The 13,236-nt window shown below is 43.9% G+C and overlaps 1 protein-coding gene across 6 annotated transcripts in view; it reads left to right on the top strand.

The window, feature by feature from the left end:
• The window catches only part of GAB3 (GRB2 associated binding protein 3), a 77,695-nt gene that overhangs the window by 50,022 nt on the left and 14,437 nt on the right, over positions 1-13,236 (top strand). For all 6 annotated transcript variants that reach the window (XM_083595985.1, XM_083595989.1, XM_083595990.1 and 3 more), the window contains exons 3-4: positions 5,082-5,298; positions 9,138-9,610. In XM_083595985.1, coding sequence (XP_083452111.1) covers positions 5,082-5,298; positions 9,138-9,610 — 690 coding nt within the window. The remainder of the gene's footprint in view (positions 1-5,081; positions 5,299-9,137; positions 9,611-13,236) is intronic.

Here is a 13,236-nt window from a genome sequence, read left to right as displayed (position 1 = left end):
TCCCTGCTAGATGAGCTTGCTCCTTTCTTCAGATGGCCTCCCTCCCTTTACAGCCAACACTGATTTTCCTTCCCTGCTTCTGGTGGGTTGTCTGCCTTTTTTGTCTGTTTAAATATCTATGTTCACAATCATATGGGTGCTGTTTATATCTTCCTATATACATAAAAATTTAAGGCTGTCATCACGCAGCCACCACTGGAGGATTTGGAGTGCGACATCACAGAGTAGGGGATGTCGGGGGCAGGAGAGAGCCAGCTTTTAAAATGGCAATTTTAAACAACAGCAGTTTGGATGAAGGAAGGATAGAGACACACAGAGGAGTTGTGAGGGGATGGGGAGTTTGAAAGAGCTGTGAGGGTTTTGGGTGAGGTGTAAAGGGACAGGGTGGGGAATTGGCAAGAGGGTTGAGGGGTGGGGTGGGGTTGGTGAGCAATGTAAGCTGGGGGGCAGCTCCTGTTGGTTATATACTTGAAGAATCATATATCACCAGTTTTAATTTTCATTTATTTGCTTATTCCAAGAACAACAGCAGACTGTGCAAGTGGTCAGGGACAGGGAGAACATCCTGAATGAGGGGAAGGCAGGCTTTGGCTATGGAATGTTAAGGCAAGGGGTTTGTTGAAGGGAGGTGAAAGAGGGGAGGTGGGTAGAGAGGATTTGCTGGCTGGGAATGGTTTGGGAAGATAACTACTTCTCATTGCATTAATCCCAGACTCCAGTTTGCTGTGATTTTGTATACATTGCTCCTCAGATAAGCATAGCCATTTTCAGTGTCAGCTTCCGCAAATGTACTTGTGCTCAGACCATTTGCAGAAAATTGAATGGTCTGAATACAAGTATTGTAAAATAACTGTCTCTCTCTCACACACACACTCTACTCAGCACAATACTGTCCAGGTGTTTTGGACTACAACTCCTATCATCACCTGCCATCACAGCTGATGGGAGTCATAGTCCAAAACACCCGAAGGGTGCCAGGTTGGGAAAGGATGTTTTCTACCTGTTTCCCTGGGAGATGCAAAATGGCTTATAATAAATTATGCAAATCGAGGGATTCTTGTTTCTTCCCTTCAGTGGGCAGCTTCATTTGCCTGAGTCTGAGTTCTCTCCAGAGATTTGGATTCTAGCCTTGCCAGTTTTATCTGAATGTCACTGAGGTTTATCTTCAAGGATCACACAGCCCATTAGAAACCCTATCACTATTAACAAGGGCTCCAGGACAGTTGGAGCAGATGGATGAAATCCATCTTACCTCCGGCACTCCCCAAACGGGCCAGCGCCTGAAGAGAGAGCACAGTTTGGAGAGATTTTTAATTGATGTGCTGCCCCCTCCCTCCAGTAATTGCAAGAAGAGCTCACAATGCACAAAACGCCCAGCAATGATATGTCATTCAGAAGACATATTGCATCGTGCTCCCTGCTTCCCTGAGCAGTGTGATTTTCCAAGGGTGGTGCTTTGGGTTTCCTTTCAATGAAAGATCATTGGAGATTTAATGATTTTTTTGTTTTGTTTTGTTGTTACTATTTTGGTTTACTTACTAGTTCCCATGTTGGAGCATGGGAGGGCAGTGGCAGGCAGCATTGCACTCTGAAAAGCAGCAGATCCACTCCCCCCACACCAGACCTCCCCCCTCACACACAGAAAGGTAGCCTAAACCCCTTTTCCCTTCACTTTACCCTCTCTGCCCCCAGTAATCAGATAACAACCTTGATCCCTTTGAAGATGCTATTCTATCAGCCGGTTGGGAAGCATGATGAGACTATTTATTTATATATAAACATATATATATATACCGCCATGTATACATTTTGCAATCAAGCAGTGCATCAATTCCATGAAATAAAATAAATAAATGGCCCCCCTCCCCGTTACCAATTTAGAGAGTTCCTGACCCCTCGCTGCTCTGGTATCCTTTTTGGGTCCATCCCCCCGCCCCCAAATATGGTGTCTGATTGGCTGAGCCTGCCGTCACTCTCACCCTGGGGTGGAAATGATTCAGTTTAAAATGGTGAACAGTTGCAGCCTTGCGGACAGTGAGCTGCACTTCACTTCCTGGCATGGGCATAGCCAAAGGGGGGGCAGTGGGGCAGCTGTCCCCCCCCCCCAGACCAAGTAAAACAATAGAAATACTTAACTAACTGACCAATGACATCAGTTCTGCGTCCCCCCCAAACAAAAGTCCTGGCTATGCCCATGCTTCCTGGTGCAGGACCATTTGGTGCTGCCAGCTCCCTAGCCTCTGGCTGCTTGGGGAGGAGGGAACCCAGGCTCTTTGGGTAAGGTGGGTATCTAGGCCTTCTAGTCTGGCTCTAACTGCACCAGTTTCTGGTGGTATGAGTTCTTGTCCCAGAATATTTGACCTTTAATGCCAGATTTGGCCTGGGAAAATTGATTTTGCAAAATAGAGGCCATTTTATCCAGTGGGTCATTAATTACACCGTAGTATCGTCTGCAAATTCTTTTACATACTTGTTCAAATGCCACTTTAAGGTGCAGCGAGGACTTCCAACACTTTCTAGTTAAGCTGATTCTGCAAGAATGGCAGTGCCATTGCCAGACAAGAAGGCACTTCCGGAGGACACAACACCCATCTCCCTTTAGCAGTAACCCCGATAGTTTAGAATATTGATCTTGCAGCCTTTTTGGAAGCAGAATTGCTGGCAGCAGCACTGCCCATTTCTATGCATCAGATGAACTCTGTATCTGAAAAGCTGTTTGTGTTCCAAATTGGTCCATGACTCATTTAACAGTAAGATTTAAGTGGCTTTTCTAAAATGTGTAGGCTTTCATTGTAGACATAATGTAAATGCATGCATGAGTTTTCCTTTGCTTTAATCAATAAGCGTGCACTTGAGTGTGTGGCTGTTTATAGAAATAGATGTAGATCTTGCAAAGGCTTTAGAATGACACCTTGCCGGGTAGTAAATACACAAAAGTGGTATCCTAAGAACAGATCAATCTTGATGGAACTGCTTGGCTGTAGAACAAAAATGCTGCCATCTGCTGGTCTTATGGAGAAAGGCAACCTGATTTTGCAACTTGAACAAATATTTTGTTCCCCTGCCCCTTTTATGGAAGATAGGAAGCTGCCTTATAGTGAGTCAGACCATTGATCCATTTAGCTTAGTACTGTCTACACTGACTGGCAGCAGCTCTCCAGGATTTCAGTCAGGGAGTCTTTTCCAGCCCTTGCTGGAGATGCTGGCGATTGAAGCTGGAATCTTCTGCATGCAAAGCAGGCGTTCAGTCATTGAGTAGTGGTCCCTCCCCATGAGTTGATACCAGTCCAGTCTGGCTCCCCATTTTTTTTTCTGTACCCCTCCATCCTGCCCCATCCCTCTTTTAACTTGCAAATTCTACTTATCCACACAGAGGCTGGGAGGGGCTGGCTTGTCTTACCGCCTCTGTGTTTCTCAGGTGGTTTGAAAAGGACCATGCAGAACACCTGTCTGGGGGAAGTGTTTGGCTGTACATTTTGTAGACTACAGTTTGTCTTCCCACAGTATAAACACTTTGCTTCTTGGAAATGTTGCGTTAGATAATATCTTGGCCTCGTTTCCCAGATACTGTTTATGGGTTAGGGAAGCTGAGCTTCTCTTTAATGTAAACACTTGGTGGCTATCCATAATGGAAAAATGTGACTTTAAATATCAATAATTGTTGTTGTTGTCAAGATTGGGTTGCATACTGCTGTTTAAGCAGTGGTGGTGGTATGGCCATATTAGGGGCTTGGAGGGGGCTGTCTCAATATATTCTTACCACCCTCCGCACAGGTTGGGGAAGCAGCCTTTTTATAACTTTTTTTAATTGTTAGAATAATACATAGTGCAAAAAATACACAGTGTGAAATATTATTTTATTTGTGAATTGCCTTTTACATATATGTCTCCAGGCAATTTACATGCATCTTGAAATTATTTAGAAATTAAATAATCAGTCAATCAGAATAATAAGAAAGCAGAAATAGTATTTGAAGCAGTGCTTTAAAAAAAAACCCCAAAAACCTCTGAAGCTAAGTTTAAATACCATACAAAAAGACACCCAGCATTTTCATCCAGCTGGAAAAGCCTGTCGAAACCAAAATGTCTCCAGTTGTTTTAGGAAAATGCAGATAATGGCTGTCTGTTGTATCTCAAAAGGGATGCTGTTCCACAGAATAGAGGCAACCACATTGAAAGCCCTTCCTTAAGTAGGTTTCTGATATTTGGGGGGCTTTAAGGAGTCCTGCAGAATGCTACCCAAGTGGATAGCCATGTTATCCTTTAACACCAGCCTAAAATAGTATAGCTGGCTTATCTTCCCCCCCCTTTTTTTTTTGCTGTGGTATCTTTTTGGCATTAATAAAATCCCCATCAACTCAAAGTTCATTTCATTAACACAAATAGAGTTCTCAGTGATAATAACGAACACCCCAAACCTAGTATTCTCCAAGGCCCATCTCTCTCTCCCACCCTACTCCACCAAAATGTGTTGAAATTCTGTATGGGTTTCCAAATGCTGCAACTGTATTAGTCCATTGGTTGATTATAAATACAGCTGTGTGACACACTGACACACACACACACACACACACACACACACACACAGACACTGCTTGATTGTAAAAGAAAAACCCTTTAAAAACTCAAAATGATTTACGTAAAGAAGAAAAGAATAACATTATCAGTAAAAAACTGTTTTAAAAAGCTATTGAAAACATTCCATTTTACCCATGTTGTGAACACGTCCCTTAAATTAAGTTTTCTTTTAAGTCGAGATTATTTATAACCTCCTTTTAAATGTTGGCCCTGAAGAAAACAACAGAAACCCAGGTATACACCAGTACTGATTGTTTCAGTCCAATTTGGCCACAGCACATAGGCTTTCTTCCAGTGCTGACCTCATCTTCCTCAGTACTGTAGATATACTCTTTGTTCCAACAACCCTGGACGGACAGAAGGTAAACAATGAAGAAATTAGTATAGGCCACAAATCCTTCACTGCACTCCTTGGAAAGAATCAAGCCCCTTACAGGATCAAGGCCAAACTGACTTCCTGACAAGCACCGTCAACTTATAACCTTTTCTTTCCTTTGTCACAGATTCCGGAGACAGCCTCTCCCACACCACCACTTCCCCGCAACCTTCGCCAGCCGCCTCTGCCCACGCCTTGAGGGTTGCAGACCCTTCCCTTTTGGCCGACCAGGCTGCTGCGGATGCTTCTGCTGCAGAGGAGACAGCAAGCGAGTCAGAGTCTGTCTTCCTTCCTGACTATCTGTTCTTATCGAACTGTGAGACCGGAAAACTCAGTCATGTCAGGTATCACCATAACTCTCTCTGATACAACCTTCCTCCAACCTTGTGGCCTTCCAGATGTTGCTCAAGTACAACTCCCATTAGCAACTGTGTCCTGGCTGGGGCTGCTGCGAATTGTGGTCCAGAACATCTGGAGGCCAGTGGGGAAGGTTGAGTGCCTTTCAGTTTTGGGGAGCAAAACAGGGTTATTCCCAAAGTAAGTTTGGGTCCAAGGGGAAGAAGTACATAGCTTACATAGAAGTATGTAAGCTCATAAATTGTGGTCATATGTACACCTTATATTTAAAGCTCTATGGTGCCACTTTAAACAGTCACAACCTCCCCCAAAGAATTCTGGGAGCTGTAGTTCATTAAGAGTGCTGAGATCCCTATTCCCCTCACAGAGCTACAGCTCCCAAAATTCTTTGAGGGAAGCCATGATTGTGTTATCGTAGTGCTTTGATTGTATGATGGGAATGCCACCTAGGTTGGTGGCTGAAGTAAGATTCAGCCATGGCAATGACACAGAGCCCTCCACACCTGAGGGCATAAAGCTAGCTTAGGAGGCACAGGGTAAGCTATGTGGAACATAGCTCTGCCTGCTCTCTGCCTCTCAGCATCTGAGGCCTTAGGTAGCTGCCTCCCTTTGCATCGTAGGGCCAGCTCTGTCAAGTTGATGTTAATATTTCTCCACATGGTTGCATTGCTTAGTATTTTTCAGAATGTTTTTCATAGGCCGATGGGCCAGACCCATTGTACGTGCGGTTCTTCCTACATTTTAGTAAGGGTGCGGGAAATCCAGGGCTGCATACACACCATGCACTTCAAGCTCATTCTGCTTCCCTAGAAAAGATTCATAGGAAGTGTAGTTTACTCCTCACAGGGCTACAATTCCCAGCACCTTTAACAAACTACAGGTGCCAGGATTTTGTGGTGGGGGGAGTAATGTGATTTAAATGCATGGATATACACAGCCTAGATAGCCTCTTCTGCTTCTATAATTCTAGGAAATGGTCTTATACCAAGTCAGACCATTGGACCATGTAACTCAATACTTTCAACATGGTTGGCAATGGCTCTTAAGGTTTGCAGTCAGTCTTGCCCAATCCCTACTTGGGTATGCCAGTGGTGGGCATGGCCAGAGGCAAAAGTGGGAGTGGCCAACACTGAAGCAAGCAATAGATGTGACTTTGTACAACACACGCACGCACAACATACACATCTCTCCATCCAGGCATGGGAAGGCATCTCAGAGGACATATTCCAACCAGTAAAAGTGCTCAAGAAGTGTGTAGGGGTGTGTGAGAATCCTAGGAACCAGCTAAAAGTCCCTGTAATGCCCCATTTCTTCTCTTACTTGTCACCTAGGTTGGTGGTTGAAGTAAAATTCCACAATGGCAATGAGACAGAGCCCTCTACACCTGAGGCATTAAGCTAGCTTAGGAGGCACAGGTTCCTTATTCCAGTTGTAAATTTTCCCAAAAGAAAGAACAGTCCTACCCTTCCGGCTCCCCCATCACATTCTGTTCTTGCTTTGGTGGGGAGAGAGCTACCCGTGTTTCCACTGAAAGAAAAATGCAGGAAGCCTTAAAAGTCAACCTGACCTATAATCCCCAAATTTCTTCTTTGTGCTTAAAACGGCAATCAGATGCTGAATATTTTTGAAACCGTAAAAACCCTCCAGAGTGCCTCTTCAAGTCAATATCTACTTTGTTTTCAACAATGGCTTTAGCAAAACATGAGTACCACAAATGCATCCACAAGAGAACAACATAATTGCCCCTACAAATAAAATTACTCCTCTATATTGTAGTCAACAAAATGTTCTCCTTGATGGCTTGTCCTAAAAGCTTTCCTGGAAAGGCAAGGTAGAAATGAATAGAATGGGGGGGGGGGGATAATTTAGGACACAAAGCAAAATTAAGCACTCTGGAATCACAATTATTTCAATGGTAGTGAGAGTTAAGTAAATCAATGAGAGTCGATGCCTCAGTTTTAGCACAAAGGCTAAAACAAAACTAAGTATTTTGTTGTCCTTTAACTCTGATACTGTTTACAGGAAAGTAAAAATTAAACAAAAACTTGTGGGATGAAAAGCAAATCCTTCCACTCCCCACCAGGCAAGTATGAAATCACCATATTAAAAATGTTCATACCATGTTTTTCAGCAAATTCTGGAAATGAAATAGGGTTGTTATTCTCACAATTGACCTCATATTCCACCAACCACCTCAAACTAAGCAGAATGCAGAGCTATCCAGCAGTGGGAACGGGATGTTTAAAGCAGTATTTGGAGATTTTGACAAGATAAGAGTGTGCATCCCTCATGTCCATCTAGATTGCAATGACATTTGGGGTGGGGGTGGGACAGAACCAACAAGGTCAACTATTCAACTTAATTTTTTGTTATCAACATCAACAGTGAATTCCATAATCATTCATCAGACAAGAACCACAATTAGCATATATATCCAAAGGCATGTCAGAACCATAAATTTCAGATTGCTTGATGAAGTTCCAAAGCAGTTTTTCCCATTCGTTCCCAAGAGATGCTATTCTCTTTGGAGCAAAACCGCAATATGTGGTTTAACAATCAAATCCCTCTTCCCAGGGAACTCTGGAGAATTTTTGCTCTGTGAGGTGAATAGGGGTCTCCTAAGAACTCTCAGCACCCTTAACATAATATGTCAGTTTCCATGAATCTTTGAGGGAGTCCAGAATTGTTAAAGTGGTATCACAGCACTTTCAATGTATGCTGTGAATGTGGACTAAAATAGAATATTTTAAAAAACACAAAAAATGCACACTAACCAAAATAATGTACCGTAATCATAATTTGAAGTATTGGTTGGAAAAAAGAGGGAAGAGTGGAATGAAGATGAGCACAAGAAGATTAAATTGGGCTGCTCAAGCCCCATTTTACACTAAATATCTTGGGAAGAATTAGAGCATGTGTTCTTTTTACATTTTTTGTATTTAAAAAACCCTCATCCTCCCTGCACAATTCAGGAAGAAGGAAAGCAAAAGCACATTTCCCCCCTTTCTCATATTCACTGGTTTGCTTAGTTAAGAGATTTCTTACCTGCGCTTCACTACAAGGTCCCTGGGTGGGCTACAACCTGAAGGAATCTCCACTCCCATTATTCAGCCCGACACTGAGGTCCAGCTCCAAGGGCCTTCTGGCGGTTCCCTCACTACAAGAAGTGAGGTTACAGGGAACCAGGCAGAGGGCCTTCTCAGTAGTGGCACCTGCCCTGTGGAATGCCTTCTCATCGGATGTCAAGGAGATAAATAAGTGTATGACTTTTAGAAGCCATCTGAAGGCAGCCCTATATAGAGAAGTTTTAAATGTTTGATATTTTATTGTGTTTTTATATTTTTCTGGAAGCTGCCCAGAGTGGCTGGGCAACCCATGCAGATGGGTGGCATATAAATAATAAAAATAGTAGTATTCATATTAGTATCCTATAAAATCCAGTAAAACATTGAAACCAAACCAGATAAATGTACATCCAACAATACAAGCAGTCTCACAAACATCACACAAATATAAAGGTATGTCTGCAGCAAACGATGGAAACTATATAATGAGGCAGTACTGAACTAGGTAAGGCAACTTCCTATCCCATGGTAGGGAAAATAGGGCACTGCCTCACCAATCTCAGTTTACCATCACCCAACCTACACCCAGCTGACTGCATTCTTACTTTCAACCAGTCATGGCGTGGCTTTGCTTTTCGTTGACTGTTGCTGCTCTTCCTTCCTTCCACCTGGCCAGTGGCCAATGGGCACTGGCCACCACTGTTCCTATGTTCTGCAACATAAGTAACACCTATACTAGTTTTCTTTTCTTTTCCTTTCAGGTGCCACAGCTGGTCCAATTCTGACCGATCCCTGGAGCAGACTTCATCAGACGATGTCTTTGTTGACTTTGTGGCATCTCAGCCCTCACTTTATCTACAGCCTTCTGGCATCCTGCTGCAAGAGATGCCCCAGGCAATGGGTCATGGGGCTCTTCTCAAGAATGCAGATTCAAGCGGTCCCCCTTCTAGTGATTTCTCCTCTTCCTCCCCGCTTTCAGGACCTCCCTTGACACCAACCTTAATGGTTGATAAAAGCCCGAGTGCTCTTTCCTATGGCATTACTGAACTTGATGTTCTGGGCAATACACCACCACCAAGGCCTCCTAAGCCAACCCACTTCACAGACAAACGGGTTGAAGAGCCATCCAGTGGGGCCCTTCAGAATGGACACGTTGGGGTCTCGTGTGCTCAAGGGGCATTGGTGCCAAGGAGAATCTCCTTGTCTGGATTGGACAGCATGAGAAGTTGGAGAGGTAAGGATGTGAATAGTCTTGTCTGTTAAGAGTTGGCCTTCCTGAGCTCATTTGACCGTCCCTGGTTTGTATAATTTCAGAGTTTGTTCCACCCTTACTCCATAGCTGGGAATGGAAGGAATTATCAGTTTGAGTTCTCTAGGTTTCTTGTTTTTCCCATCTTAAATTCAGTTCTCCACGTTTCTGTAGCAACTCATGAATTTTTGTTATTGTTGCTGTCAAAAAAATCCTCCTGAAAATTCTTCAGCGTTTAGGTACATATTTATCCTAAAAACTGCATTTTTGACTGCAATTTTGACTGATGTGCACATTTTTGGAAGCAATTTCTCTTATCCTAATGCATTTTTGTATGTTATTTTGATGAATACTATCATTTTTACACACAGTTGCCCTTAACGTTGTTTGGTTGGAGAACTGCATCACATTGCAAACATGGGAGAAGTTCAGATTTTGAAGGGTGGCTTAGTTTTGGTTCTATTGCTCTGGAAACTCTGAATTTGATAAATTCGGCTTTAAATGCAGATTGAACCAAATCCTCCCCACCCCAATCCCTATCCATAGCACTGGTCTTCAACTAGTGAGTTAGGACCTACTGCTGCTATAGTGCTTAGTGAAGGAAGACTTCTTAATTTTTCTGGTGCTGATTATTGTTTTGATGTCTTTCATCTTTGCTGGTTTTGAAGGGAGGGTTGTGTGTTTGTATTTTATGCTGCTCTTGGTGATGTTACTATTCTTATTCTGGTTGTTGTTTTACATTGTTTGTACCTTTTCAAACTGCATTTACATTTTGTAAGCTAACCTTGGAATTTTATTGAAGTGGTTGGGGGTACAAATGTCTCAGATAAATGAAATAAGCTTGCAGCTGTAACTGACCGTAAGTCATATTGATTGGTTTGCTCCCTGTGATGTCTGTCACAGGGCCACTCCAGAACAGTTTTTCAACTTCGGAAAAACTGGGATTGTGTGAGTTTTTTATTTTAAATAAGTGAGGAAATGAACATTCTGTTGAATGAACACACTCCCTGAGCTTAAGTAAAGAAGACTGATAACCAAGTTGAAACGGGCAGAATAAGGAGGCTGTGCTGGTTGCTATGAGCTGTAATCTGAAACATCTGGAAAATATCAGGGAGGCAAAAGCTGGACAAGACAATTGACCATAGGAGCATTTTAATTAGTATGGCCATTCACATTTTGAAAGGAAGAGTAAGTGAAGTCCTCCTCGTCCTCCTCCTCCTTACCCTGGCCTTCACCAGCAGATCCAATTTAAAAATCAGTGTTGTTTGTTGTTTAGTCATGTCCTACTCTTCGTGACCCCATGGACCGCAGCACGCCAGGCACTCCTGTCTTCCACTGCCTCCCGCAGTTTGGTCAAACTCATGCTGGAGTTTCGAGAACACCATCCAACCATCTCGTCCTCTGTCGTCCCCTTCTCCTTGTGCCCTCCATCTTTCCCAACATCAGGGTCTTTTCCAGGGAGTCTTCTCTTCTCATGAGGTGGCCAAAGTATTGGAGCCTCCGCTTCATGATCTGTTCTTCTAGTGAGCACTCAGGGCTGATTTCCTTCAGAATGGAGAGGTTTGATCTTCTTGCAATCCATGGGACTCTCAAGAGTCTCCTCCAGCACCATAATTCAAAAGCATCAATTCTTCGGCGATCAGCCTTCTTTATGGTCCAGCTTTCACTTCCATATATCACTACTGGAAAAACCATAGCTTTTGCTATTGGACCTTTGTTGGCAAGGTGATGTCTCTGCTTTTTAAGATGCTGTCTAGGTTTGTCATTGCTTTTCTCCCAAGAAGCAGGCGTCTTTTAATTTCGTGGCTGCTGTCAGTGTTAAAAGCTGTTAAAACAAATGACAGTCACAGGAATAGGGTGGCTCTTGAAAACATTCTTCTCTGGTGTCAAAGGCCAGGATAAAGATGTGCGGCTTCTGCATTCGCCAACAGCTGTATAGTGAAGGTGCCAGAAACACCTATTTAAGGAGGGAATGCCACAAATTAGGGGGAGTCACAGACAATTTGCTCTCCCAAGCTGCTACCACCCTGAACTTCTGAGAATGGCAGAACTACCCAGAGGGCTCCCTGAGCTAATCTCAACATCCTACAATGGCCTGTAGGAGAAGGAGGGGGTCTCTCAGATGTTTGGGGCCTAAGTTGTTTAGGGCTTTAAATACTAGTGTGAGGATATTGAATTGGGCCCAGAAACAAACTGGCAGCCACAAACTGCTGCTACTACTCCTGTTGCTTTTTAATATGCACATTGCATTGTATGGAACCTATTTTGTTTTAATTTATTAACAACTGTGTATCTCGTCTTTCTGGCTTGAAGAGAGGCCCTCTGCACACCTTCAGATAATTCTGAAGAATGTTTTTACCAGCTCATTTTATCAGTGTCCTGTGCAGTTCTTGGAAGCTTTTGAGAGAAACACCCATCACTGGAAGTGTTATTCTCACTAACAGCCTTGAGTTGCTGGGGAAGCAGACTTTCTAAAAGCATGTGTGCTACTTTACACGTAAACACACAGACATGTGCACACACACAGCATATTCTTAAAGAGCTTTTCCAGACGGGAAACCCACAATTTTATTCTTTTGTCTATTAGTTTACTTATTAATTGTCTTGCAGTTTAGCTGACTACATTGCAGCTCTGATCTGTGTTGGCTCCAGGATTTTGGCCACCCTAACCTGGAAGAGGGGATACGGGTGGTACTGTGGGTTAAACCACAGAGCCTAGAGCTTGCTGATCAGAAGGTCGGCGGTTCGAATCACTGTGACGGGGTGAGCTCCCGTTGCTTGGTCCCAGCTCCTGCCAACCTAGCAGTTCGAAAGCACATCAAAGTGCAAGTAGATAAATAGGTACCGCTCCAGCGGGAAGGTAAACGGCGTTTCCTTGCGCTGCTCTGGTTCGCCAGAAGCTGCTTAGTCATGCTGATCACATGACCCGGAAGATGTACGCCAGCTCCCTCGGCCAATAAAGCGAGATGAGCGCCGCAACCCCAGAGTTGACCACGACTGGACCTAATGGTCAGGGGTCCCTTTCCCTTAAACTGGAAGAACTGGACATGCAATTCGAAAATTCTCTTTGGCTGATCTTCTTGGATACTTTGTGCAAAGTAGAATGGGTAACACTGTGTGGGCAGTGGGACCCCATTTTGCTCTAGGGGGCCCTGGCAAATGCCCAACCTTGCTCCCCTCTGGCCCCAGTTACTGCTGTTAATTTCTACATCCACCAATGTCCAGGGCACATATTGTGTGTGGCATCAATGTCCCACCTCACAATGGAGAACCCTCCATGCTCTCACTAGTATGCAAGTGGAACTCCTTCTGATGTAGTTTGAGTGCTAGAGATTGTGGCATGGAACAGGGCCTGCCCATACAGCCTCACAGGCCCTTCCATATCACCTTTCAGCACACAGAGGGGGCTGTGTGACACACTCCCCTCCAGAGTAAGCCAAGCAAAAAAGGGATCTCTGCCCAGAGATGCTTTTGATCTGACTTTGCAAAAGACGGAACAACAGGAGAGAGTGGAAGTCAGTGGATTTGTTCAATCTCTCCTCCTCTTTGATTTGTCTGATCTCGCGCTCTTCCTCCCTGCATGATTTCTGCCTGGAAAAGGCTGTCACCAA

Source organism: Podarcis filfolensis, assembly GCF_964270895.1.
Source record: "Podarcis filfolensis genome assembly, chromosome: Z".
Taxonomy (NCBI): Eukaryota; Metazoa; Chordata; class Lepidosauria; order Squamata; family Lacertidae; genus Podarcis; species Podarcis filfolensis.
The sequence above is the reverse complement of the archived record's forward strand: the minus strand, read 5'-3'. Positions and strand labels throughout refer to the sequence as shown.